General features: G+C 44.2%; 1 protein-coding gene across 3 annotated transcripts in view; it reads left to right on the top strand.

Moving 5' to 3' along the window:
* LOC138492054 (protein transport protein Sec24C-like) overlaps positions 1-27,577 on the top strand; it is a 255,965-nt gene that overhangs the window by 220,394 nt on the left and 7,994 nt on the right. For all 3 annotated transcript variants that reach the window (XM_069619003.1, XM_069619001.1, XM_069619002.1), the window contains exons 15-19: positions 13,811-13,907; positions 14,461-14,606; positions 15,647-15,785; positions 17,591-17,712; positions 19,163-19,342. In XM_069619003.1, the coding sequence (XP_069475104.1) occupies positions 13,811-13,907; positions 14,461-14,606; positions 15,647-15,785; positions 17,591-17,712; positions 19,163-19,342 (684 nt within the window). The remainder of the gene's footprint in view (positions 1-13,810; positions 13,908-14,460; positions 14,607-15,646; positions 15,786-17,590; positions 17,713-19,162; positions 19,343-27,577) is intronic.

Here is a 27,577-nt window from a genome sequence, read left to right as displayed (position 1 = left end):
TGGTGCAGGAACTGCTGTTGAAGGAAGCTAGGGGTCGGATGATGGAGTTTCTCTGGCAGATAAGAAGCAGAAAATCGCCTATGACACACTGATCCTTCCCAAGGAAATGGGAGGTTTGGAATTACCCGATTTGGGTTGTTATTATAAGGCAGTGCAGTTGCGGGCACTGATTCCACACCTGCAGATGTATTATAGGAAACAGTGAGTATATCTGGAAAGGTTCAGGTTGAGACCGGTAACAGTTGGGGAATGGCTATGGGTCCCTAAGCGTCAAGTCTCAAGGAGAATTAAGGAATTTGGCCTGATGGTGCTGATATGGGATATCTGGAAGAAGCAACAGAGTATGAGAGGGATCACCACATGGCCTTCCCTGCTGAGTCACATCTGGGCGCTACCTTTGAGGGATGAACTTCCAGACCCTTCAAGATTCCAAGACTGGTTTGAGGCGGGATTGGAAAGGATTGGTCAGCTTTCGGTGAAGGGGAAATATATTTCTATACAAGAGCTCGAAACATTTCTCACTATTGGTAAGATCTCTGTGTTCTCTTACTTGCAGTTCAAGGGAGTCATGACTGCTGATAAATGGAAGTCTGAAATTCAGAGGGATCTTTCTCAGACTGAGAACATTTTAGATACATACAAAGGGTTGAAAGAGGTTGTACACCACCCTGGTGGTGGCAAGGGGAAGGACACAGAGGGATTGAAAAGTAAATGAGAGACCTTGGAAGGGAATTGGATGAGATGTTATGGAACAGAATGTGCAAAGGGGCCCACAAGACGTAAATTGCATGCCAATGCAAGATATACAGGGAAAACTATTACACAGGTGGCAGTATGACCTGGTGCAGCTGTCCAAAAGAGTGAGCAAGTGGTGTTAGAGGAAATGTGGGGAACAAGCCACATACTGGCATATCTGGTGGTCATGTGACAGGGTCCAGGTTTATTGGAAGGCGGTCCTGGGATGAATCCGGAGTGCAGGGTCCTATAGAAGACAGGACCCTATTCAAATCTTATTTAGTTTAGAGGAAGAAGAGGTGTGTTGGAGATCCCTTCCCCTTATGGCCCACTTCATTTTGTTAGCTGCAGGGGCATGTTTAGCGGCCACCTGAAAAAGAGCGTTTTCCGACCAAAAGGGAATGGGTGACTTAGGCGGAAGAGATATTTGAATTGGAGAACATTACGATGCTGGTACATGGAAGGGGATCCTCCCAGGAGGGGGAATGGTCCCCTTTCTTATGGAAGTATGACAGCCCAGCATTTTCAAAAGTCAGCTCACCCCTTGAAAAAGGGTTTTATGTGTTTGGTAACATCTCACATACTCCTAACAACCTGGTGAATCATGGCAAATTATATAGCATGGTGCATTTGTGGGGATGTACTCCGCTTGGGCCAGAATAATGGGGTTTGTTTGTTAAATGATTGTATGTATTTATTATTCATCCGCACCTGGGGCAGGGGGAGTTTTGGAGTAGAGGGATTGAAAGGGGAATTTGAACTGTGTGTCTGTTGCAAACTTGATTGTGTTCACATTATGAACTTAAAATTGAATAGCATCAAAAAAAAAAAAATTGAATAAAACAAAACCCATATGCATAAGTTTACTTAAGCAAAGCAGTTTTAGCGCTTTTTGGGCAGCCGGTAAAGAAGGAAGACAACAAATAGAACGTGGATGCAAATTCCAGGCTTTAAGCTCTGCCGTTCAAAGGGCTTGGGCAAAGACACGCATCTTGCCAGCACATCTGCCCAGCAACAGACACACTTTGGCTTCGATGTGGACTGCATCCGGACAGACCCAGCCCCCACATCCCCACAAACACAGACCACCACTTTGCTCAGGAAAGCAGTGGCTTTTCCTGGGAGAGGTGCTTCCATATAAGGCAATTCCTGATCGCAGAGGGCAGGAAGAAGGCCAAGTCACAAAAAGGACAAAGGACTTCTAGAGATCCTGTGGCACAGCCATTTTTATAGTATATGGTACTCTAAATGGCATCATGCTGTAAAATGCAAAGGTGCATGTGAGAAAAGTAAAAGACATGGTAGAAAAATATCCACTGCCACCAGCCCATCCTGGCCAAATTGTGTCTGCAACAGTAAAGCTGCAAAAGAAAATGTAATAGGGACACAAAATATTCCAACGCACTGCACGGTAAGGTGATGTGTACAGTTTAAAACTAACAAGAATTCCACTAACGGAGACAGAGTCTCCAAGTACTCCAAGTACTGATAGTCTTAAGGACTGACTAGTCTTCCCATAAAAAGTGATTAAAAGAGATCAAAAGCAAGGTAAGTGAGGCTGAAAGTTTTACTTGCATATAAAAGCTGAGCTCAGGATGCAGACAATAGCAAAAAGATAGGGTGTCCCATTGGAGTCTACGGGAGGAAAGCACCAAAAATAAAATCTTTCTTAACACCTATTTATACTATTTTGACATGAACCACCCGAATCATTTTACCCAAAGCACTGATTGTATTTGGGCAACTTGATGCAGCATGAATATGGGATAGCCTTGTGTTTCAGCTCATATGTCATTTATGTTAGATGTATAGCACCTACGGCCAAGCGCTTTGGTGGATGAACATCCTTTGGAAAACCATGATCTGAGCAGACATGTAAACGACAGTAGCTGTACAATGTGTGTGAACATATATTGCCAAATCTAAGCAGAGATGACTATGTTAAAGCAATTTTTCATGCAGTGCATATTGCAAAAGCATAGGGAAGAGTGCTGTGTCAGTGACTATTTGACAGCTGGACTGATTTTTTTTCATGGGATTCGGGTGTATTCTATGGGTTGCAGTGTGAGAGAGGGCGAGGGTGATGTAAGAAGCCTGTTAATCCCCAGGGCAACTGTCTGCAGTTGAGGGCTCTGCTGTACGTTATGTGCGGGACACGTGCCTCGGTGCCTAACATGCAGTTGACATGCAACTGACAGAGTGGGATAAGACACAGATATCACCTTTAGTAAGTGCTCTTGTCTGTACCATTTTGTAGAGTAGACCACACAGGGTTGGTTTCAGGCCTGGTGAAGATAATGCATAGTCATTTATGGAAATGGAGCTCATCGTCCGTGCCGGTCTCCTGGAGTGCCCAGTCGTCTAGAGAAACACCACTCGCTAATCCCCTTGATAACTCTCCTAACTGAGTTCCCTTAGGCGTCCGATTCCCTGAATGGGGGAGTTCTGACTGCCTAGTATATGTTGCTAGGTGCGGTCGGAAGGCTGATGGATGGGTTGTGTCAGTTGTGTGAGGGGGTGGGGGATAGGGCACTGAGAAATAGTAGGGTGGAAGATGCTGACAAGGGGATGTTTGTCGTTTTAGGCAAGTGGCCCAGATTATGAGTGCAGGGCAGAAGAGCCAGTATGTGGTGGAGGGATACAGGGAGAGAGTTCCAAATTGTGGTTGCTTGTACTGAGAAGGAGGTGCTGTGAGAAACCTGAAGGTGTCTCTCCCGCTGGTCCCCGCTGATCCCCGGAGATCTGTCGTCTTCGGGGAGTGGAAGTGGGACACCAAGGGTTGAGACACGGTATCCCCTTTCATGTAACACCTTTTCCCCATCCTACCCTGTAAGATATTTAGAAGCTCACCCCTCTTCCCTCCTTTCCCACACAAACCCTTTCTTACACGGTAACACACAACGGACTAACACCAGAGCCGTTTACCTGACATGTCCCAACACACGGGTCAGGCAGAGTCAGGCAGTTGACAATAACCACGCACACCTGACGACCCTTTACCTTCCCCACAGGGATAAAAGGCGGAGCACAAAAGCACATTTTGAGCAAGGCCGAATGCACGAGAATACAGTTACACCACACCAGCAGTTTAAACGAAGAAGAAAGGCGGTGAGACCTGGAAAGGCGGTGAGACCTGGAAAGACGACGAAGGGGGAATTGCCCTTGCCCTTTTCAACTCAGACCTGCAAAACCTCCAAAAGGGAAAGCATAAGACCGGGAGCTGCAGCTGGCGTGCGGAGCAGAAGATGTCAATGGTACACAGAGGCCTCCCGCTTTGATAATGCAGGCGGAGAGGCAAGCTGGCTACTGTGGTACTATCCTGGACTCCGGAGAACAAAGAAGCCAACGGTTTCAGCACAGCCAGTGAATCAGAGGAAACTAATAGTAAACCGAACTGTGTTGAGCCCAAGGTTGCAAGTAGCAACATTTTGAATGCAAGGAATCCCAAAGAGAAATAACTTGTGTATGTGTTTGAACTTTAAAGAAAGCCCAGTTGAGGTCCATCTGCAAAGGGGTCCGGCGACACGTGGATGCTGTCAGGGTCCCATTAGATGTCTCTTCGTCTGATCATAAAGTGGTCCTGCATAAGAACAAGCATTCCAGAATCCACAGTAGAGTGAACAGTTTTCACTCCAAAGCAGGACGCTCTTTACCTCCTCAGAATCATGGTTTATCTTTTTAATTGCTCCATTTCAGGAAACGCTATGCGTTGCCTTGGAGACGCTGGCACCCCTTGCATTCACGTAGGCTTTCAGGCCTACGACATCGCGTTGTGCGTGCGGTCAGCTGACGGGTATTTAAACCCCGCCTCTGCGCACAGTGGTGCTTCTGAATTTGTAAAAACTTCATAAGCTACGCATCTTTTTACCTTGTCTTCTGGCTTCTTGAATCCCTGGTCTTCGGTGTGACTTTCCTACCTTGTTCATGTCATTGCCTTCGTCTTACCCGCTCATTGCTAGATCCGGAACGGCCACGGACTGCATTCGCCTCATCCCTCAAGTCTTACCTGCTCATTGCTAGACCCAGAACGGCCACAGACTGCATTCGCCTCATCCCTCAAGTCTTACCTGCTCATTGCTAGACCGGGAACGGCCACAGACTGCATTTGCCTCATCCCACATTTCTTACCTGCTCATTGCTAGACCCAGAATGGCCACAGACTGCAGTCGCCTCATTCCTCACATCTTACCCGATTATTGCATACCTCGGAGCATTCATGGACTGCCTGGTCTTCTTCTTCACGTCTTACCTGTTTGCCAGGACATAAGTAATTTGGATTATTCCATCTACCATAAGTGGCACGTCTTCACTCTTTTTCTGCCCAAAGACTTTAAGGAACAGTAAGAACTGTCGCTCATCGGCGCCAGGATCAAAGGACATTAGCGCAACGGCGCAAGGATCAATAGACTCCTTAGGCTTCCTCGTGCCGGCGAGAATAGGAAACAGGACATTGTGTTTCCAGGACTACCACTTAATTCCCCAAAATACATCTGCTGTTACTATCCCGACCACTCAATTGGTAAGCACATACAGTTTGGTTCTTTCTTTTTTCTTACTCTACTGTCCTCCTGGTAATTGTTGCATTTCTTGTTTCAGGATACTCACCAATCTAGCTTGGAACTATTCAGTCCCATTCTGATTTTCTTGCTTGTGAGTATAGGCTCTTCACCTTGTTTTGGGATAACAGTGCTTTAAGAAAGTGTTTATACTTGGTTACTTTTTCTTGCAGCCAGCTGTCGGAGTACCAGGGTGTACAAATATTTTTCAGGCAATAATCACCTCAATCTGTCCTTTTGTACTCTTGAGGGGTATGTTGTCAGAAAGACTCAATTGCATCACAACGTGTCAAGCCACCATACTGGATTTAGGCCTTGGGCCCTAACAAGCGCTCATTCGAAAGACTCTGACCAGGACCTGTTCTTTGAAACTACAAGAACCAGATGACCTAGGGATGGGTGGCATGAAGTGTCAGAGTGTTCCTATAAGGGTTAGGTCAAATCCCTTATACAATCAAAAGTCTCTGATCCGTGCCCAGTGGAAAGCTAGGGGAAGGGAACCCTGCTTTCTGGGAGTTTTGTGAACTGTAGAGAAAGGCAAGTGTGAACCCGACAGAGGGATGCCGAAAGAAATCCAGGAGAAGTAAAACCCTGCTTTCTGATGTAAAGATGCAATACATGAACTGTGTTAAAGAAAGGCTGTAGTGAACCCGACGGAGGGAGGCCCATTTTTGCAAGGAGTATCCGAGCCTGACGGAGGGAGATTCAAGGGGCAAAGAACAATCGCCCAAGGTAGACAAGTACCGAAGGAACGTTTTGTTTATTTTTTTGACATTGTGAATCAGCAAGCATTTTGAGGCAAGAGACTTAGCCTCTGAAGGTTTGGATATCATTAAACTCGAACTGTGAACCTCGTGTGGATGAGGCCCAGGAGTGTGCTGTGCTTGAGAGTCCCGCCTTGTCCCATGCTTCAAACGTGGGGATGGCAGATCCAGCAATACAATGCTGACATATCATTTTGTGAGCACTTCTTTATTTTCTGGTGAACATTATCCCACACTTTGTAATTTAGTAGTAAGGATTGGCAATATTTATTTTTTAGCATTCGCCCTTTTTATTTGACAAGACTCTGCTAGGACTGCCTTATTATTTGATGGTCGTAGCTTGCTCCCATCTTAGATTTAGGTTTAGATTAGGCGTTTATCCCACCCATTTTAAAGTTCAATAAACACCCTTAAACTATGATCACTTCTGTCTGTCTTAACTGTTGCCACCTTGAGTTCCTTACATATGGTGTCAGCAGTGGGATGTGAATCAATTGAAACAAATTGGGGCACCCTACAATCCTGGAAACATAGTCATCGAGCTTCTAGCCCTTCTATTGCTACAAAAGAATCGATCAGTTTCAATATTTGTAGTAGTAGGGAAGCTATCATTCCTCCTGGGAAAAGAGGAATGATATCCTACCGATTTAGTTCTGATACTCCCTCCGGGGTGTTACATCAGGTTAGCCCCAGAATTTGGCCTCGCATGGAAGTTACGGTATAGACGTTTTAGCAGGCATCATCGAGCCCGACATCCGAGGAGACGTAAAGTTTCTCTTACAAAATCATGGCAAAGTCCCACTTGAAGTACATCGTGGGGATCCAATTGCTCAAAGAATTTTGGAATTTTGGAAAAGGCACTTTTTCCTCACTTTCAAGAAAGCAAAGCAGATAAAACAGAAAGAGGTGCATTGGGCTTTGGGGAGGGTGATAAGCCTTCTGACATTGAAGGCACGAAGGGAGAGGAGTCCACCATCTATCCCGACCTAGCCTTCGCCCAGCAAAACTATCCCACTCTCGCCGAGGCCTTCCTACAGGCTAATCCGGAAAAGAAGGTATAGGAAAATGGAGCCCCTTTTTCTTGTTAAAGCAGGGATTGCTGTATAAGAGGGAAACGTCGACCGAAGGGTTAGTAAAGACACAGTTGGTGATCCCCAGGACCCACCGAAAGGTCATACTGGAGATCGCACACGCATTTTATCAGGGGTCACTTCGGACAAACGAAAACCCTAGCACACATGAGTGGGAAGTTTTACTGGCCAGGTATCCACACTGATATAAAGACCTTTACCCAAACGTGTGAAATAGGTCACAAACGAGCACACACGTCCCCTTGCCTGCCCCTTTGAGTCCCTTACCAATCATAGAAGTCCCCTTTTCAAGAATCGGAATGGACATTATTGGACCTCAGGAAACATCCAGATTAGGCAACAAGTATGTCCTAGTGATTGTGGTTTATGCCACTAGATACCCCGAAGCATTCCCAATGCGAAATAATACGATACAGCAAATCCTCAAACACCTCCTACCATATTTTTCCAGGGTTGGCATTCCCAAGGAAATATTACTGATCAAGGTTCAAATTTTATGAGCAAGCTCATGGCAGAGGTCAAAGAGCTACTCCATATTACCACCTTACGAACTTCTGTATACCACCCCAAACTGATGGCTTGGTAGAAAGATTCAATAAAACCTTAAAATTAATCCTGCAGAAACTAGTAGATAAAGACGGGAAGGCCTGGGATCGAATGATCCCATGGGCACTATTTGCAGTGAGGAAAACTCCAAAGGCCTCTACAGGATTTTCCCCTTTTGAATTACTTTATGGCAGATAGCCCAGATATGCCCTTGACATGCTCTGGGAAACCTGGGAGAAACGAGAAGAGCCACCCATTCCCATCTGGCAAACCTCTACCCGAAATGCGAGAACATATGAGACTTGTCTGAGATCTAGTCAGCATTCATATGGAAAAGGCCCAAAGTCAACAAAAATCCAACTACGATAAGAAAATAAGCTTAAGATCGTTTTCTATAGGAAAAAAAGTATTCGTCCTATTACCCACCTCAGAAAACAAGTTTATTCCTAAGCGGCATGGGCCCTATGAAATGGTAGAACGAACGGGAACCTGCACTTATAAAGTAGCCCGACCGGACCGAAAACAGAAGGTCCATTTATATCACGTGAATCTCTTAAAGGAGTGGAAAGAGAACCCGTCAGCCACCCATGCCAAAGTACTGTCTTCTTTGGTTCCAGAAGATAGACAACTTTGAACTAATTCCTCCTGAGTTGTCTACCCAAAAACAAGAAGATCTAAAGGATGTAATCACAGCCTTCCCCGATGTATTTTCAGACAAACCAGGAATAATCAAAGGCACTTACCACTAGATTAGAACACCTAAAGGAAAAGTGGTCCCTATAGACTCCCGGAGGGCCGTAATCAGATAGTGGTCGAGGAAGTAAACAAAATGCTGCAAGGTAATATCATTGAGCCCTCATTGAGCCCATGGTCCTCCCCCATCAATTGGTCAATAAACCTGACCGTTCCTGGAGGTTCTGTATAGATTTCCTTCAAATCAACGTGATATCCCATGCCATGCATCGATGACCTAATTGATAAACTCAGAGCCGCCATCTTTCTATCCACCCTATACTTAACAAAAGGATACTGGCAGGTACCAGTATATGGGCTAGACAAAGAAAAGACCGCGTTTTCAACACCCTTAGGACTGTTTCAATTCAAAGTCCTCCCTTTTGGCTTACACATCACACCAGCCACGTTCCAACGCCTAATGGATAAAATCTTACGCCGCTATTCTGACTTCTGTGCAGTTTACATTGACGATACCATCATAGTCAAACCTGGGAAGACCGCCTTCATACTATTATGAGAGTCCTCAGACAAGCCGGCCTATGTGCTAATTAATCTAAATGCAGATTGGAACAATCAGACGTAAAATGATTTTTTGTAGGGAACGGGACCGTACAGCCCCAACATGAGAAAGTGAGAGCCATCCTAGATACACATACACCCAAAACTAAAAGATATTTGAGAGCCTTTCTAGGGTTAATAGGATATTACCGTAGGTTTATCCCTAATTTTCCAGACAAAACAGCGAGGTTGACCGATAAATTTAAGAACGCTGAACCGCAGAAACTTCATTGGTCTGAAGAGGATGACATATGTTATAACACCTTAAAGCAAACTTTGTTCCAAAACCCAATTCTGAAGGTAGTGGATTCCTCCAAAGATTTTATATTGCAGACGGACGCCTCCCTTACTGGGTTAGGAGCAGTCCTATCTCAAGTCAGCGATGGATTAGAACATCTCATTCTCTTTACGAGCCGCAAACTCTTCCGACATGAAAGAAAATTACTCTGTGCTGGAATTAGAGGCCCTGGCCATCAAGTGGGCCATTACCCACCTGAGATACCACCTCTTAGGAAGAAAGTTTACATTGGTCACTGATCGTTCTCTCCTAGTTTGGATAAACCAACAGAAAGACTCAAACCCACGTGTCATGCAATGGTTTCTAGACCTGCAGTCCTAATTCTTCATGGTGGAACACCAGAAAGAAAAAGACCAGGGGAATGTAGATTTCCTGTCCCAGTCCCCCTGTGAAGCAGATGCAGCTACATTGCATGGAGGAAGGGTATGTGAGAAACCTGAAGGTGTCTCACCCATTGGTCCGTGGAGATCTGTCGCCCAGGTGGCCAGGACACAGCCATCGCTATTGGATCCACTTCCTGGGGGTGGTCCAGTGGGAGAGGGTCACCTGGGCGAGGGGTCTTCGGGTAGTGGAAGTGGGACACCAAGGGTTGAGATGTGGTATCCCCTTTCATGTTATGTTATTTGGCATTTTTATAGCACTCTATATATCATTGGTATGATCTCAAAGCGCTGGTAGGTTGAATGCCCTTGGGGACCGCAGTCCAGGTCAGTAGAGAGAGAAAGTGTCATAGGGTGCGTGGGTGCACCAGTTATGTGTGCAGCTGATGTAATTGCCAGATGGTAGCTGCATCCTAGCGTTAGGTGGCGAAGATATCAGTTGAATGTGTGCAGTCTGGAGGGTGGACACCCCGACTGGGTTCTGGCTGCGTTAGGCCTGTGAGGTTAGCATGTGAGCAGCTAGGCCAGAATGTCCTGGGATAGCTGTGTTTTATTAGAGTGATGAAGTGTTCATGGTGTAATGTTTGTATGTGAACTGCTAGGCCTAATTGAGCAGGGGTATAGCTGCATTCTAATTGCGTGATGGTGTAGAGTAGAGAGTACACGTAATGATATGGGACTGGAGTGTTTGCGTGGGTTTATGAGCCAATGCAGCAGGAGCAATTTCTAGTTTGAAGTTACTGATAATATTTGTTCTTCTATCTAAGTGTAGCACTTTCTGACATTTTACCATCCTGTTTAGATGTGATGCAGGCTAATGTTCACAACTCTAACTAAGTGTGGCATTTGCTAACATTCACAATTCTATCTGGGTCCGGCCTAGGCTAATGTTTGTGGTTTTTGTATGTGTTAATATTCGACATCATGTATCCAAGTGTGGCAATTGTTAACATTTGTGTCGCATCTAGATCCTATCTGGCACAGGCTAATGTTCTCAATTCTATCTAGGTGTAACATTCACAATTCTGTCCGGGTCCGGTGCAGGCCGATGTTCACAATTCCAGCCAAATGTTGGGCTACTTAACGTTTACAATTCTATCTAGATGTGATGCAGGCTAATGCTCACATTTCTAACCAGGTGTGGCATTGCCAGCATTCACAATTCCATCTGGGAGTGGCACAGGCTAATGTTCACAATTTTAACTAGGTGAGGCATTGCCAGCATTCACAATTCAGCCAGGGTCTGGCGCAGGCTAATGTTCACAATTCTAACCTAGTGGGGCATTGCTAACATTCACAATTCCATCTGGGTCTGGTGCAGGCTAATGTTCACACTTCTAATCAGGTGTGGCATTGCCAGCATTCACAATCCTATCTAGATGTGATGCAGGCCAACGTTCACAATTCTAACCAAGTATGGCACTTGTCAACATTCACAATCCCATGTAAGTGCGACGCAAGCTAATGTTCACAATTCTAACCAAATGTGGCACTCGCTATCAAGTACAATTCTGTCCGTGTCCGACACAGGCCGAATGTTCACAATTCTCTCTAAAGGTTGGACTACTTAACATTCACAGTCCTATCTAGATGTGATGCAGGCTAATGTTCTCAATTCTAACTAGGTGTGGCATTGCTAACATTCAGAATACGGTCTGGGTCCGGCGCAGGCTAATGTTTTCTCCATCCTACCCTGTAGGATATTTAGAAGCTCAATCCCCCCCCCATCCCTTTTAGCACACAAACACTTTCTTACACGGTAACAGACAACGGACTAACACCAGAGCCATTTACCTGACATGTCCCAACACATGGGTCAAGCAGAGTCATGCAATTGACAACCACTAACACCTGACGGCCCTTTACCTTCCCCACAGGAATAAAAGGCGGTGCATGAAAGCACACCTTGACCATGGCCGTATGCACGAGGAGACGGCTAAACCACACCGGCAGTTCAAACGGAGAAGAAAGGCGGTGAGACCTGGAAAGACGAAGGGGGAATTGGCTTTGCCCTTTTCAACTCAGACCCGCGAAACCTCCAAAAGGGAAAGCATAATACTGGGGGCTACAGCTGGCATGCAGAGTAGAAGATGTCAATGGTACATGGAAGCCTCATGCTTTGATTACGCAGGAGGAGAGGCAATCTGGCTACTGTGGTACTATCCTTGACTCCAGAGAACAAAGAAGCCAACAGGTTCAGCACAGCCAGTGAGTCGGAGGAAGCTGATAGTAAACCGAACTGTGTTGAACCCAAGGTTGCAAGTAGCAACATTTTGAACTCAAGGGATCTGAAACAGAAAGAACCTGTGTATGTGTTTGAACTTTAAAGAAAGCCCAGTTGAGGTCCAGCTGCAAAGGGGTCCGACGCCACGTGGGTGCTCATTCGAAAGACTCTGACCAGGACCTGTTCTTTGAAACTACAAGAACCAGATGCCCTAGGAAGGAGTGGCGTGAAGTGTCAGAGTGGTCCTATAAGGGTTAGGTCAAATCCCTTATACAATCGAAAGTCTCTGATCCATGCCCAGAGGAAAGCTAGGGGAAGGGAACCCTGCTTTCTGAGAGGTTTGTGAACTGTAGAGAAAGGCAAGTGTGAACCCGACAGAGGGATGATGAAAGAAATCCAGGAAAAGTAAAACTCTGCTTTCTGATGTAAAGAAGCAATACATGAACTGTGTTAAAGAAATGCTGTAGTGAACCAGACAGAGGGAGGCCCATTTTTGCAAGAAGGGTCCGAGCCTGGCGGAGGGAGATTCAAGGGGCAAAGAACAATCGCCCAAGGTAGACAACTACCAAAGGAACCTTTTGTTTGTTTTTTTGTCATTGTGAATCAGCAAGCATTCTAAGGCAAGAGACTTTGTCAGGAAAGAGACTTAGCCTCTGAAGGTTTGGATATCGTTGAACCTGAACTGTGAACCTCGTGTGGATGAGGCCCAGGAGTGTTCTGTGCTCGAGAGTCCTACCTTGTCCCATGCTTCAAACATGGGGATGCGAGACCCAGCCATACCATGCAGACTTATCATTTTGTGAACACTTCTTTATTTTCTGGTGAACATTATCCCACACTCTGTAATTTAGTACTAAGGATTGGCAATAGTTTTTTTAGTATTCACCCTTTTTATTTGACAAGACGCCACTTGGACTGCCTTATTATTATTTGATGGCCGTAGCTTGCTCCCATCTTCTATTAAGGTTTAGATTACGTGTTTATCTCACCCATTATAAAGTCCAATAAACACCCTTGAACTGTGATCACTTGTGTCTGTATTTACTGTTGCCACCATGAGTTCCTTACAGTGCCCACCATACGAGTTGATTTGGTCAATGAAATTACAAATAGAAGTGCTGAGGTTAGAGGTACTGGATGTGGTGGTGGTGAGGAGTGTAGAGGTGCTAGATCTGAGGTTTATGTTTGGTCTGTAGAGAGTACATTTTTTGCTGCAGGTATTCAGGTCCTTGGTTGTAAAAAGGCTCAATGAGTGATACAGACTGAAGGAAGCTCGCTGACCAACCAGCAACCAGTGTAGAATTCTGAGGGCGGGAGAGATGGGTTGTCTGGGACCTAAAGCTTGGAGGAGTCTTGCGGCAGTATTACGCACTTTGAGTTTTCTCCGCTGCCAGGTGGAAGCTCCTAAATATAGTACATTGCCATTGTCTAGGCATGGAATGATGGTTGAAACAATAGCAGTGTCCTTGTGTGGAAAGGTCAGGAAAGGAAAAATGTGGCAAAGGATTTGTATGTGGAGGAAAATGCTTTTTACCACTAAGTTGATGTGATGTGACCGAGTCCGGTCTAAGTCCATCATGCAACCAAGATGTTTTACTGTGTTGGAAGTTGGGGTGGGGCTAAAGAAGGGGCAAGGTTTGGGGAAGAGGGGTGTTTTCCCACAAAGCATGATCTCCGTTTTGCCTGAGTTGAGTAGGAGGTGATTGCACTGGCACCCTCTTTCTGTAACTGAAACCGGGAGAAATATGACAGAATTGAGAAAATAGCTCAAATTTGATGGGACTGGTCCTGCCTATCAGTGTGTTATTCATGGCACAGATGGTGGGACTTCCCCGTTTCTTGCATAGATATCTTTTTTCTCTCCTGGTGAAGCCAATGGCTGTCTTTTTTTCATTGTATGATTAATGTTGTCTTCCCACCCAGGTGGAGATAGATGGGAAGAGACTATTGCAAGATCTGCGGCGTGCAATGGAGAAGGAGATGGGTTTCAATGCGCAGGTCAAAATAAGCACCACTAAAGGTGAGCTGTCCACCAGGGTACACAATAAACTGATTTGGGCATTGTATTAGTCCTGTAAATGCGCTTGAGTCAAGATACTACAACCTCCACACTAGGGAATAGGCATTACACTGTATCTTTGTTGTAATGTACCCATAGCCAACAAAAAAAATTTGAATGCTTTCTGTTACAATGACCAATACACGTACAAACTCTGGTGACATAGCAGATATCATAAGATGTATTATCTCTCCAGGATCTCATGGAATGGGGTCTTCTGATGAAATGCATTTTCTCACTCAGAAACTGTAAGGAATGTGTCGTCAGGATGTACCATTGTAAGCACAGTGGGTATAACTAGTCTTCACGGGATGTTTTGGGTGTGTTTTCATGCCTCCTGCCAAAGTGTTGATGTGAAGATCAGCAATGTACACTGGAGAAGTGGCTGTTCATGGCAGAGAAGATCATAGTCCATGCAGATGCAGAGAGGGGTTCACCCTGAGGGGTTCCAGAATCCTATTGGAGGTTTTCAAGCTGATGGAGTTTAAAGCAATTTTATTCTTTCCCACAACAGGGCTGATGGTATCTGGTTTCATGCTGCCTTCCGGCCTGAGCAGCTCGGGGGACCTCAAGATGGCGTACACAGACTGTGACCAATCCTTTGCAGTGGAATTCAAGCCCAGCTCCAAGCTCAGCCCAGAAGAAGGTGTTTACCTTCAGGTAATATGGGAGAATCCCAGCCATCAATGCAACCCAGCTTCAACTGATATCTGCTCAAGGACATTACCTTCCAGATTATATCATATGCCATGCCAAACCCACCTGAAAGCACACTATAGAAATGGTGGCAAAGCATTGCCAGACTTCTTCCAACTCTAATTACTAATTTCACCACATCTCATGGCAGATCCCTAGTCCACTACTTATACTAGCCAGAAGGGTATCACATCAGCACATCACTGACAACTTCCAGAGTGGTGCCCACCCACCAATACACTGTTGCTACCCACAGCAGAGTACGCTGCTGATAGCCCACTCTAACAGCAATCCTAGCACATTACTCGTACGCTCTAACAAAGCTTTAAATATCCCACCAAGTCAATCTCAGAACACTACCAGTACACCCAACATTGCATTCTGAAACCATGATTCTAAAACCATGATTAACACCTTGTTTACATCAATGCAAGCCCACAATAGATACATTATTTATGTTGTGTCTATTTTGGTTTTTGTGTAGAGTATATCTGACGGCCTGCCACTTCAGAATGCTGGTTCTTCTTTGATTCATATGGTTGGGATTGTGGTGGAGATGACGCAGTAAAAAGGAGCCTTGCTGCTGCATAGATCTGTCCCCATGCATGTATTTCAGTTATCAAGAAATCAACAGTTTTTGGGCGCAAGCCTTAAGTGTCTACTCGGCTGGGCAGATATCTAAAATCTGGTCTACCAACCAGATATCCCACCAGCGCAAACAAAAGTCATACTTGCTGATACTCGTACATGGCATTCTCAGAACAATACAGATTCCCAGCTGTGATAATATGAACCAACCACTAAAACAATGCTAGTCTGCTATTGATACATCAACAAAGAAAAGGCCAGGCTATCAGTGATACATCTGCAGGTCAATTGGCACTCTGCTCATACACCATGAGTAAAGTCGCCCCCAAGCCTCTTTGAAAGGTTACCTCAGCCCCTCCAGACCCATAAAACCTTGCAGCTGTATCTAAAGTTGTGTGTCTTTCTTTGTCTGGCAGTTTGCACTGTACTACACTAGCCAGACCGGTCAGAGGAAGCTCCGGGTACACAACATTCACTTGAACTGCTCAGAACGGCTGGTGGAGACGTTCCAACAGAGCCAAGCCGAGGCTCTCCTTTCCTACTTCTCCAAGTCAGGTGAGTGATGGTCAGGGGTGAGGCAGATTTTCTGGAGGAAGATGGCCTCTTGCTGCCAGGGAGATAAGCTGAGGTTACCAGGAGGTATTGTCCACTATGCAAAGGTGAGGAGAGCCAACATGAGCTAGTATAACACTAACAGGCAGCTGGTGTGGCTATCAGGAGAACACCAACATTGTATGTGTGAACAGTTTTGACTCAATGAGGGGCACTGGGAATTTCTCTGAGCAGCTTCCATTTCATAATTCTTTAGCTTGTCTGTGCCTTTACAGAAGTGGCCAAACATATGGACATCTATCGCACCCTGCACCAAAAGGGAGCATTCCAGACTTGGCTGCTAAGCCCCTCTGCATGGGAACACAAGCTACCCAAGAAAGTGTTTGGCCTAGTATAACCTCATCAGTAAGGAATGCATCTTGATTAAAAACAGCAAACGGGGGACCTGCTTCCGGGCATGTACCCTTGCAGTTAGGGAGGCTAACTAAAAATCACAAATGCGTGAAGGTTGTAATTGGGTATAACCACTGAGAATACATTGTAGCAGCATTCCATTGCATCATTAATTTATCCTGGCCATGCCAATGCAAAAGGGGAATGACCATATGCAAATAAGTCTTAGCAGAGCACACAAAGGGAGCACTCCAATTAAAGTTCTAGGTTAAGTCTCCTCTGCACAGGGACAAAAACAAACTCAGACTTGGTTTGGCCTTGTTGTGGCTCATCAGTGAGATGCCTATGTGCAGTGAGCAAGGCACCTGTGCCTGGCCTTGCCCCCCCCCCCTCTTTTACCCCCTACTACTTCAGAAATTGATAGATGCAAAGCTTTGAATTAAGTACAAGCACTGAACACAGAGGGGAGTATGAATATCCCCCAAGCTGCAATGGGAATGAGCTTGACATGTCAGGTACTGTCCAGGTTTTGAAGGGTCAACAGAGTATTGCAAGAACTGTCATTGCACTGCTAAGGAAGCAAGGAGGAAATACAAGGAAGCATCTTCAACACTGCCATTGAGAGAGTAGGGCATACACTTCACACTCATAAGGGGGTGAGCAGTGAACATCAGTGGACATCTTTCAAACTGCAAGCGCATCAGCAGGAGCTGTTCATTTTTTACCAAAGTGATCAGTAGGTTCTCGAAGTGCTCCCGCCTGGTGGCTAGTACATGACCCTAGGAGCTCTACTGACAATGAAAAGAAAGGGAGCAACAGTTAAAGGAGCTTTAAGAGATGGTTGGGAAGATGATAGGTTGAGCTGGGGATTCCCGGTGCTATAATCTTAAGGCCAAGGTAGCAACTATGGAATACCAGGAGCCGTCTGCACAGTGCCATGGCAGGGAGGTGCAATACGAGGAGCTAGTCTCACATTGCCACAAAGGCCACCAGGCGAGACAGTAGTTGCCCTCTGAACTGGTGAACCTTCAATGATGCCATGTAGAAGGAAGTGAGGTGTCTGCGTCAATCCTTCAGGTTCACAGTGTTGAAGGCCGGCCGCTGTGAGAGTATATCAGTGTTACTATTATGTAACCGCTTCATATGGTATACCCTATATTTTGTATGAAGGTATTCATCACAGAGCCCACTGGGTATCAGAGTTATAGCCATGCTTAGACTGAGGGATTGGAGGGGAAATGATGTACAATAGTTAACAATAATAATCATGAAGTTGACTAGCTGAACATCCAGCAGAGAAACTCTGGCTTGCACGAGATGTAGATTGGTGTGGTCTCACCTTGACTCTGGACAAGTTTATATGTCAGTCATTTTCAGATATAAACCATGCTTTTTGTCCTTGCTTGACCCCATAGCTTATAGTGCCATCTTGCAGAGCCCGCTGAAGGAAGTCCGGGATGCCTTGGTGACCCGGCTGACCCAAATCCTGGCTTGCTACCGGCAGCAGTGTGCAGCCTCCTGCATGTCTGATGGGCAGGTAATCTAATCTGCACCACCCTACACACACATGCGTATGTATGTATCTGACAAAGCTTGCTGCCCTTCATGCATGTAACCCGGCAAACTCGTCTGACCATATCACCATATGTGCTTGTATCTGATGTGAAATATTTTGTGCACCATGTTGTGTAGATTTGTAATGATCCCTCAGGTCCCCTGCTTTTCAGGATCAGATTTTGACACATTCAATAAACCCAAATCATCACTGGAGTATGGCAAACAAAAGTAAGTGCCATTTCAAGACTTGGTCATTGCTTTTCTTTTCTAGAGAAAAAGTAATATTAGGTAGTCTTTACTCACCCAAGGTCAGGGATTATAGTGACACCTCTTAGCATTAAATTGTAAAAACAAGATGGTCCTAAAAAGGAAGTCTTAAATCTATGAAAATATACATCATAGGATTTATTTGCAATACGTGAAGACTGAAACAGCGTACAATTCTTCTCCAGCGAGTTGCAGCCTTGGTGAAGAAATAGGACTGTAAAGGCAAACACAATGGCCCCTAGAGCAACTGAAAGGCGATCTCCAGAGACCTGGTTATCTTTAAGTCTCTCATGCATGATGTTCAGTGATAATGTCGCCATGAAAATGACTGGCAGGTGGTGACATTTCCCTAATAATGCACCCTCCAGACAAACACTTTCCCCAAATATTCTAGGATTGGAAGTAATGATCTATAAGTATACTCCTTCCTAGAATGTTTGGGGAAAGAATTGTAGGTTTTCAGAAAATAAAATTGCCTACCTGGCGACTTTTGCACAGCAACATTATCACATGGAACCTCATCCATAATGTTCTTTGACTGAAAATGATCTTACTTGATCCAATCAGTTTGGTCCTTTTGTAGAGTGCTATTAATGCATCTATTTTACTTCTGTGACTTTCTTTAGAAACCCATATGCTCAATGCTCATAAAAGGGGTGCAGGGATTGCCAGTGCATGCTTCCTCCCCTTGTTATCCTTTCAATGGATCTTTGGCAAATAACTGTTTCCTGTAAATTTCCATTGCAATCCAATTTCCGGTTTTCCATAAGTTGTAACTAATCATGCAAAGTATAACATTCCTTCAGCGCGCATAGCTGAATAACTGGTAGTGGTTGCCTGCCAGTGCCGCTTGAGTTTGGGTTTTGATGGAAGTGGCTCTCAGAACAGAAAGAAAGACTTGTTTAATCTTTAAGGAAAGATTACAGCGCGGATACAGATATTTCATCTGTCAGTAATCCATACCAATGGTAAATCACAATATGTGTTGACCCCAGCTCGCTTTGCCACAATGTGCATATACATCGCCCCAAATTCATCTCACATTGCCACACCGAGTGTGTGTTTCAGAATTTCCCAGATTGAGCAAACATCCTGTTCACACACCCAGGTTGTTTCTGGTTGACAAATTCTTGAAACGTTTTTCTCTTCCACCTACCCCTCAGTTGGTGATGCCACAGTTCCTGAAGGCATTGCCCATCTGCCTAAATGCGCTGAGGAAAAGTGAAGTGCTGCTGCCAGGGCTGCTGACCACCGTGGATGAGCGTGCATGGCTGAGGCAGGCGGTACTGTCCATGGACGTCAGAGAATGCAGCACCCACTTCTATCCACGCATCCTGCCTCTGGTAAGAGCTGTGGGTGAAAGAAGTCTGTTAAACTGCTGCTAAGGGGTCTAGCATATGAAATGTCTAAGTGGGCGGAGAGTGCCAAGGTTACTTGAATGGGTCAAATGGCAAAGATTGTTCTACAAGGTTTCATTTATGGACCACAGATTTAGATGGGTACCCAAGAATTACAGATTGAATAAAGAACCATGGTTGTATTTTATATTTATTGAACAAGAAGAGCGCTTTGGTCTCAAACAGTGTGCTTAGGGACAATAACAGAGCATGTAGCAGTCACATTGATGGGTTCTTTACAAAGGCCAAGGTGATATGTGAGCAGGTGGTGGAGTCGAAATATTAGCAGATTCAAAAGCAATGATAGTAGCCATGTTTTTGATAGGAGAATCGGGGTCAGGAGAGCAATGGCACAGAAGCCAAATAGATCACTGGGGAAGTGGAGGACATACAGATTTAGGGCCCGATTCACAGAGCGTTTTCCTACGGGATTGCGCCATTATAAAATGCTTCTGTGAATCAGGCCCTTAGTTGGGTGCTGGATCGAATGGTACAAGGTAGGGAGTAGCAGGAAGCCATTAATTAATTCAAAGACACACGGAGGTTGAGGAGGGATCAGAGTTACATTGAAAGCCAGCCAGAATGGAGGTAGTTGGCAGGGGTGGCTCAGGAGTGGGGAAGAGGTACAGAGTGCCAAGTTAAGAATTGTGTTGAGCGGGGCGAAATAAGCAGTGGAATTAGCAGATGGGGGCCAAGTAGAGACTACAGCAGTGCTCCAGTTGACGGTGTACAACGGTGGAGTTTTGTGTTTTAGCAGAGTGATATGTGAGGAGGCATATTTTTCAGATGTGTAGTAGGTTGAGTCATGTAGCCATCACAGTGGAGGTGAGAAATGAGTGACGTTTTGAGATAAATGTCAAAGAAGACGCAAAGGTTGTGAGCCTAGAGAGGATGTGTGAGAAGGTCAGGTAAAAAGGATAAGGTGTAGGAAAGGCAAGGTGGCATGTGGTTTACTGGGAGAGTTGAGCATAAGACAATGAAGTGCCATCCACTGGTGGATGGCTGAACAGAAATTGTTGAAGATACAAGAGGGGAATGAGGTGGAAGAGGAGATGAGTTGTGTATTATCAGCAAATAGCTAGTAGGAGACCCCAAAAGAAGGAAATGAATATACCAAGGGAAGAGATGTGGGTGGTAAAGAATACTGGATGAATACTGGATTCTATTGGAAGAATAGTCCATTGAACATATATAGACAGAAACCCTTAATTTGCTCCTCGTTTAATCTAAGAGACATTAGGGTTGCAATTCAAACCATAAGAACCATAAAAACATGCTAGTTGTGATTCGCAAAGCAAACATAACTCAGCCACTACCATGCATTACTTGTGATGTTACACGTTGTGCCCACTGGCATGGAAATAGCATCTTGAAAATAATCTTCACAATCGAATCAAAAGTTAAACTGAAAACAAGAAGCCAGAGTTACTACTGTTTTATTTGAGCTGTTTATACTTCTTTATGCCTTGTGGGAATGTACATGTCATCTGTGGGGATGTTTGTGGCATCATGGGCAGTCGGCAAATTATGATTCCTTTGAAAACAATAACTGTTAAATGTCTGTTTTTTTATGTTTTTCATTGGAGACATTCCTTCCCATTACCTAAGGTTTTTTTCAGTGAATTTGTTTTTATTACAGAAAGTTAACCTTAACTGTACTTAAAGATTTTTTTTGTGATTGTTTCACCCATTATTAGAATTAATTTCTAAACTCTGGCCAGGTGGACAGATGTTTAGGAGGCCACCCTTTTTGTAGTGAGCAGGGAGCAACTTCTGGGAGCTTGCCAAACCAATCAAGGTAATACACAGAGAGGCCAAGGCTAAATCTCAGGATAGGTGAGTGGGCTGAGGGTTCATCAATGAGTCCACACAGTGAAACAGCAAGGATTACACTTAGGGAGTTAGTTATGTGATATGATATGGCATTTATAACGCGCCTATACACAAGTGTTTCATAGTTTTATAAAAATACTATATTTATTTTAGGCCCACAAAACACACTATGAAAAATTACCAATAGCAGGTAGTATTACTTCACAATACTAAACACTATAAAACATATATAAAGTCACTGTAGACAATGCACAAAAATCAATTTTATCCCCCACCCCCAGCACCTGCTGAAAAGGGAGGTAAGTAATTAGATTAGCACCAACTGTCCACAGGATTTGTAATCCTAATTTATGAAGTCCAACCCTAAATTGTATGGGGCCTTACGCCCAAAAGTTCAAAGTTGTTCATTAGTTTAGGGGTTGGGCAGAATTTAGGAGAGGGGTCCTGGGGATGTGAAGATGGGTCCAAAAGTTACAAGAGAACGTATTCTAGTGAATAAGACTGTTCCTGGCTTTCGGCAACATGTTTTGTCAAAGCAAAACAGTTATAAAAGTTTAAAAAGTTATGCAAACTTTTCATCATCATCATCATCAATACGTTACTCAGGGATACAACCATAAAGTACATATAAAAACAAACATACAAATTTGACTAAAACCATCATACATTTTACTAATCCGAATTGTGAAGCTCATTTCCTAGAACTCAAAGCAATTTCAGGCTCATTTCCTAAAACAAACAGTAAGATGATGAGGAGCGTATACTTGCAGCTTCATTAAAATTATATTATTAAAATGTTAGTCACAATCTATGGTCCCCTTATCCAATATCGTTAACTTACGCTACCAAGCCCTACGGACATAGCGAGCTACTGCAAATACAATGTGGTGCTCATTGAAACATCTGCAAAATTTCAAAGCTTCAATAGTCGATCGAACACCGGCTTTCCTAAAAAGGGGTTTTCGATATCGGATTCTCAGATGTTTCAATGTACCACAAACAAACAAGAAGTGGACAACAGTTTCCATATCCTGACCGCATAATGGGCATATTCCTGATCCGCCCTAACCCCAGGATTTGGGAAAAAAAGGACAAATGGAGTGTTCCCATCCTAAACCGAATGTACAGAGATTTCTCACATGGCGACTGGATGTAATCTAGGTAGCAGGCTAAACTAAAATCTGGTTTATCTTCAATGTAAACTGAGCCCAGCTTAAGTCTTGTAGCTGTGACCAACATCAGCTCTTTATTTAGCATTTTTACGGTTCTCTTTATCCTGGTCAGGGCAAACCTATCTATTTTACCCGAAAAAAAAATCACATCATGCTGCCTAATTCAACCCTATTAACAGCTTCTTAACATGAACGGGGCATGAGGTACATTTACCCCCCTCTCCCAGGCTCAATAGGTATTTTAATGCATCTTGTTAATTCCAAGACTATCGGAGCTCCACAGCTTGGGCCAGTAGTATACTGGGTATGCAGATTAACACATTTCCTATTGGTGAAATGTCCAATTCCAAGTGCATACGTGTAGACGGGGAGCTCTGTAGCAATAACGATACGTTTTAATCTATTCTCCACTTTCTCCAATGCACCCATAGCTGCAAATATCGGCACCAAAGGTTGAAGCTGGTATCGCCTGCTTTCGATATAACTCCAAAGCAGTTGAAATTGCTCCTCTCCCAGGTTTTACAAAAAAGGAGTGAGTGGCCCCACCAAACCTTCCCAAATTAGAACAAGCCTTGGCTAGTTGAGAAGACCATTCACAATTCTCATGGAATCTAACTCCTAGATAATCGTAAAAAACCTTGTCTGCTCTAGTTTACTTTCTAGTACATATGTATCCAAACGTTTGTACTTAATGAACTGTGGCTTAAATACCAAGATATCAGTATTCAGTTGCAATCCGAAGATCCCACATGTATCCAGGAATATATCCAATGTTGTTCTTAATCCTTGTGGTGTGGTTGACAGTATCACTGCATCATCAGCATAAAAAGAAGCCTGGTAACTGTCCTTGCCCATTTTGGGGCAATCCATAGACTTCAGACTCAAAACCTTAATTACTTCTTCAATGTATATATTGAAGAGAAGGGGTGCGAGGACAAAGCATGGTCTTACCCCCTCTCCAAGCCAAAAGGGTAAGTTAGTTCTCCGGCTAACCCAAAACGAACAGCTGCCTTGTTGTCGGTATACAACAACCGAATAGCGGTGATCAATTTTAAAGATGCCCCCACTTTCCATCATAATCCTCCACACCTTTTCTCTTGAGATACTGTCAAACGCTGTCCTGAGATCCGCCGATACAGCATATAGCTTTATTTTCAGCAATCTGGGTCAACGGAATCAACCAAAAGCTTTGGTCGACATTACTCTTATGACTTCGGAATCCTGCGTGCAGGTCACTAATAATGTTATTTTCTTCGACCCAGGCTTGGAGATGGGGGCAAATTGGCTTGGCATATATTTTCACCATACTATCGAGAAGAGAAATGGGGTGGTAATTAGCTGGTAGTTCCCTTCCTCTGTTTTTATATATTGGTACCACTGCTGCTTTTCTCCAGGAGGAAGAACCTTCCCCCATGTCATTAAAACATTGAAGATTTTACACACTATTAGGCCCCAAATCGTTACCTCATCCTTATAAAAGTCAAGCGGTATCCCATCCGGCCCTGAGGCCTTCCCACTCTTTTGGCTTAATATTGCCCTCCTCACTTCCTCAATATTAAATTGAAGAATTTCATCCCCAATACAAGTAACTATGTCAGGATTCAGTGACACATTCTGAGTCTCTTTGAATTTACCATACATATTTACGAAATGCTTTTGCCAGACTCCTGCCGTAATGCAACTCTGCAGACTTGTTTCCCCATTCACCTCTTTTCCAGCAACCAATTTCCAATAGGAGCTATAATCCCCTTCTTCATAGGCGTTTAGCAGTGACTCCCATCTTTGAGTAACAAGATCTTTATTTTTCTTTGCCATTATAGACTTATAGTCATTTCTATACCCTCTAAGCTGTGGATTATACACTACGCCAAAGGCCTTTAGGCATGTCAATATCTTATTTTTTGCATCACTGCAAATTTGATCATACCAACCAGATTTAACTATTGCAAGTTTGTTGTATTGTAGAAGCTGTATAGGTCATAAGTGGAAACAAGTTCTGCACCATCTTATTAAGCTCAGTCAGTATCTCTCCATCAGAGGTAATGACTGCGCGAACAATTACACGATTTTCCAATATGTCTTTATATATTGTGGGCTTTAGATCTTGCTCAATCACTCTGATCCACGTCACTGTTTTTCGTGCATGTCCAGTGACAGCTATAGCTTCTGCCCCTCTCTGGTTGTCACGTAGTGGATTAGTTGCCATTCCAAATTGGATCGATGCACTTAAAGGTTTATGGTCGCTTTCAACTCTCTCAAGTATTCTAAAATGGCCAATCCACGCCCAATCCTTAGCAGAGATCAGAATATAGTCTATAATAGACAACCCATTGTGTCCGACAAAAGTCAGTTTTGCTGGTTAATCTTCTCAAAACCAGCCATTACTGAGCTCCATATTATTCAAACAGTGGCCGTATCCATAACACGTTGAACCCATCTAGGCCGGTGCGCTATCAGTACAGGAATATCACAGGCACTGTCCTGGTCTTCCAAGAGCCCCTCCAGCTCTCGTATGGGTTCCAACTGCTATGATTATAATCGTTTGTGTGTGGTGCGACCCCTTCCAAAAAGGTATCAATTCGTATATCTTTCCTACCACCTCTAGTCCTGTGGATTCAGATGGTCTGTTAATCATGTTAAATAACAAAATCCAGTTATCGGCTCGAGTGCAGATGGCCAGATGCTGGAGTTCCCCATATATCTGTTTGTACCGTCACTTCTGAATTTAGTGTAGAATCTAGCGAAATAAGAAGCCCCCCGCATGGTCTACCCTTTAGGCCCTTTTGGCCGGGACACAGAACGATCGAAACCGCTTCAAGTCTACCTTGTAAATAGCCCATCTTTCTTGTAGGAGGACCAACTGGAACTTCCTTTTAAATTCAGTGTAGACTGTGTCCTCCAAGTCCTTTACTATTACAGCAATATTCCATGATGGGGACTGACCGCCCACATCTAACAGGGGAGGCACAAAATGCTGCTCCAGTCAGTGCACCTCCTCCAAACCCCCATCGACTGGCTCCCTCATGTGCCCCCCCACCTCCAATGTGATGTACATAGAGGTAAAGGGCCGCTAACGGCTGATATAATAACATATCTGCCATCACCTTTTCCTTGGTTGTTCTATATAGGGCTATGGAGGATAATAAGAATCAAGGTCCCCATTGGGGGAAATGCTCGAAGGTATGTTTCCAGAATTCAATCTATTAAATCCCAAGACCACAGGAACACTCGGATGTAATCTGCTTGGTGATTGAGCATTGGAACCCGACTGCACCTTACTACGTCTGATCTGATTATGAATAGACACCCCTGGACATGTCTGAACCAATAGATGCTGTTGGTTTTCAATGCCTCCTCATCCTCAAAAGCTTTTCGCGTGAGTTTCAGAACATTAATCATCATCACAAAAGGTGGTTTTCTCTGCTGATCCCTGAGTCTTTCTCTACTGTCTTTAATTTCTGTAACATCAGGATTCCCAATTCCATTCTGCATGTTATTTAATCTCAAAGTCCCTGAGCGGGACAAAGGTTGCGAGACGTTATGTTGATGTGCCCAGTTTAATTTAGGCTTTGAAGTACGTTCTAAGGGTGTCTCAACATGATTACAACAACCCCCAGAATTGTCCACAATGCTTCCCAAGCTATCACGAGTAATCAGTATTACATCATCATCATCTTCTTCATTATATATAGCACTGGGCCGAACCCTTTTAGGGGCATCACTCCATAAACCTTTAGACCCCTTATAGTCCGTTCTGGAAAACTAAGTAACAGTCTTTTCCTTTAATACTTTTATCTCGTCAACCAGATCTCAGACAGCCATCCAATTTTTCTGCAGCCAGTGACCTCATTTCTACCAGCATACCCCTAATCTCGGTTTCAAACAGATTCACATGATTGGGACATGACACTCACACTGGTTACATTCTTTCCCATCATATCCTTGTTGTCAGTTCTGTAGGGGCATCCAATGGCTTCCTCCCTTTTGCCCTAATATTTTTACAACAAGCCTCTTCTTGTATGCTCTCTTTAAGCCCTTAACCAGGGTGGGAATTATTTCTTCCTTATCCACAAGAGCAGAACATTTATTACTCAAGGGGAATCACAGGGTCAATCTCAACCACTCCCGTCAACTCCACTTCACTTCACTTCACTTGTCAACACCCAAGACCTTCAGTTTCAGTTCTAGTCTCCACTCCCATTTCTGATATTTCTTCCAAGGGATTCACCCCCCACCCCCAGTGAATGACATTCAATTATGCTGTTTACCACACCAACGGAACCTCCTCTACCCCTACCATCAATAAAGGATATATAGTTGTTTTCCCACTATCCTACCCAGGCCTTTTTTCCACCTCAAAAAAGGTCTGTTGGGTCCTTACTTGGCCTATGTGTACACATATTATAATAATTTCTCTTACACAGTGCAGGTTCATCAAACGAAAATAACGGGTGGTCACTGTTCCTCATCTACAACCACACAATTAAACTGCCCCCCTTCCCCCACTACACCGCCCACTGTTGGTCCTTTTTTGCTGCAGGGCGTGTTTTATCACTGGGGCACTGTATACCATTTAGTAAACCCCTTGATCTCCAATATGAGATTATTAACTTCCTTAATATGCTAAAATATTCTAGTGATTTTTTTCTTTTGCCTTGCTTCAGGTGAAATAGAGGTAGTGGCTTTCCTTTTGGACATAGTTATTGAGGATAAGAAATACCAATTTTCAAAAATGCTAATCTAAAACAATGTACTCAACTACACAAAGAGCACTCCTTATTCTTCTATAATTCCCTGCAGTCCCTCATTAAAGGGAAAATAAAAGCACAAGTCATGACCTTTCTGTACCAAAACCACTAACAATAAAATGAATGTCACTGAATGTCACATAAAAAAAACTTTTCAAGGGTGGAGAAAGGGGGGCAGGTAAGTATTGCTACAACTTACCACCCGTACTCCAGTTTCTCGTCAGACTTGGCAGGCTGTTGGAGGGTTGCCTGAGGTAGGTTTTCCGCCTTTGGTTCCGGTTCATGGTGCCCAGGGCCTGCGGGTGCACGAAGAGTTCCGGTCAGGTACAGGATTGTGATGCAACCTCTTTTCGATGAACAATGCAGAAAACACTGATGCAGCACTCTTGCAGACACTCAACCTGATTCAGGAAAGCTGGTTTTAGGGA

Source organism: Ambystoma mexicanum, chromosome 10 (genome assembly GCF_040938575.1).
Source record: "Ambystoma mexicanum isolate Mex_15411 chromosome 10, UKY_AmexF1_1, whole genome shotgun sequence".
In the NCBI taxonomy this organism is placed as follows: domain Eukaryota; kingdom Metazoa; phylum Chordata; class Amphibia; order Caudata; family Ambystomatidae; genus Ambystoma; species Ambystoma mexicanum.
This window is presented reverse-complemented; position numbering and strand designations above follow the sequence as displayed.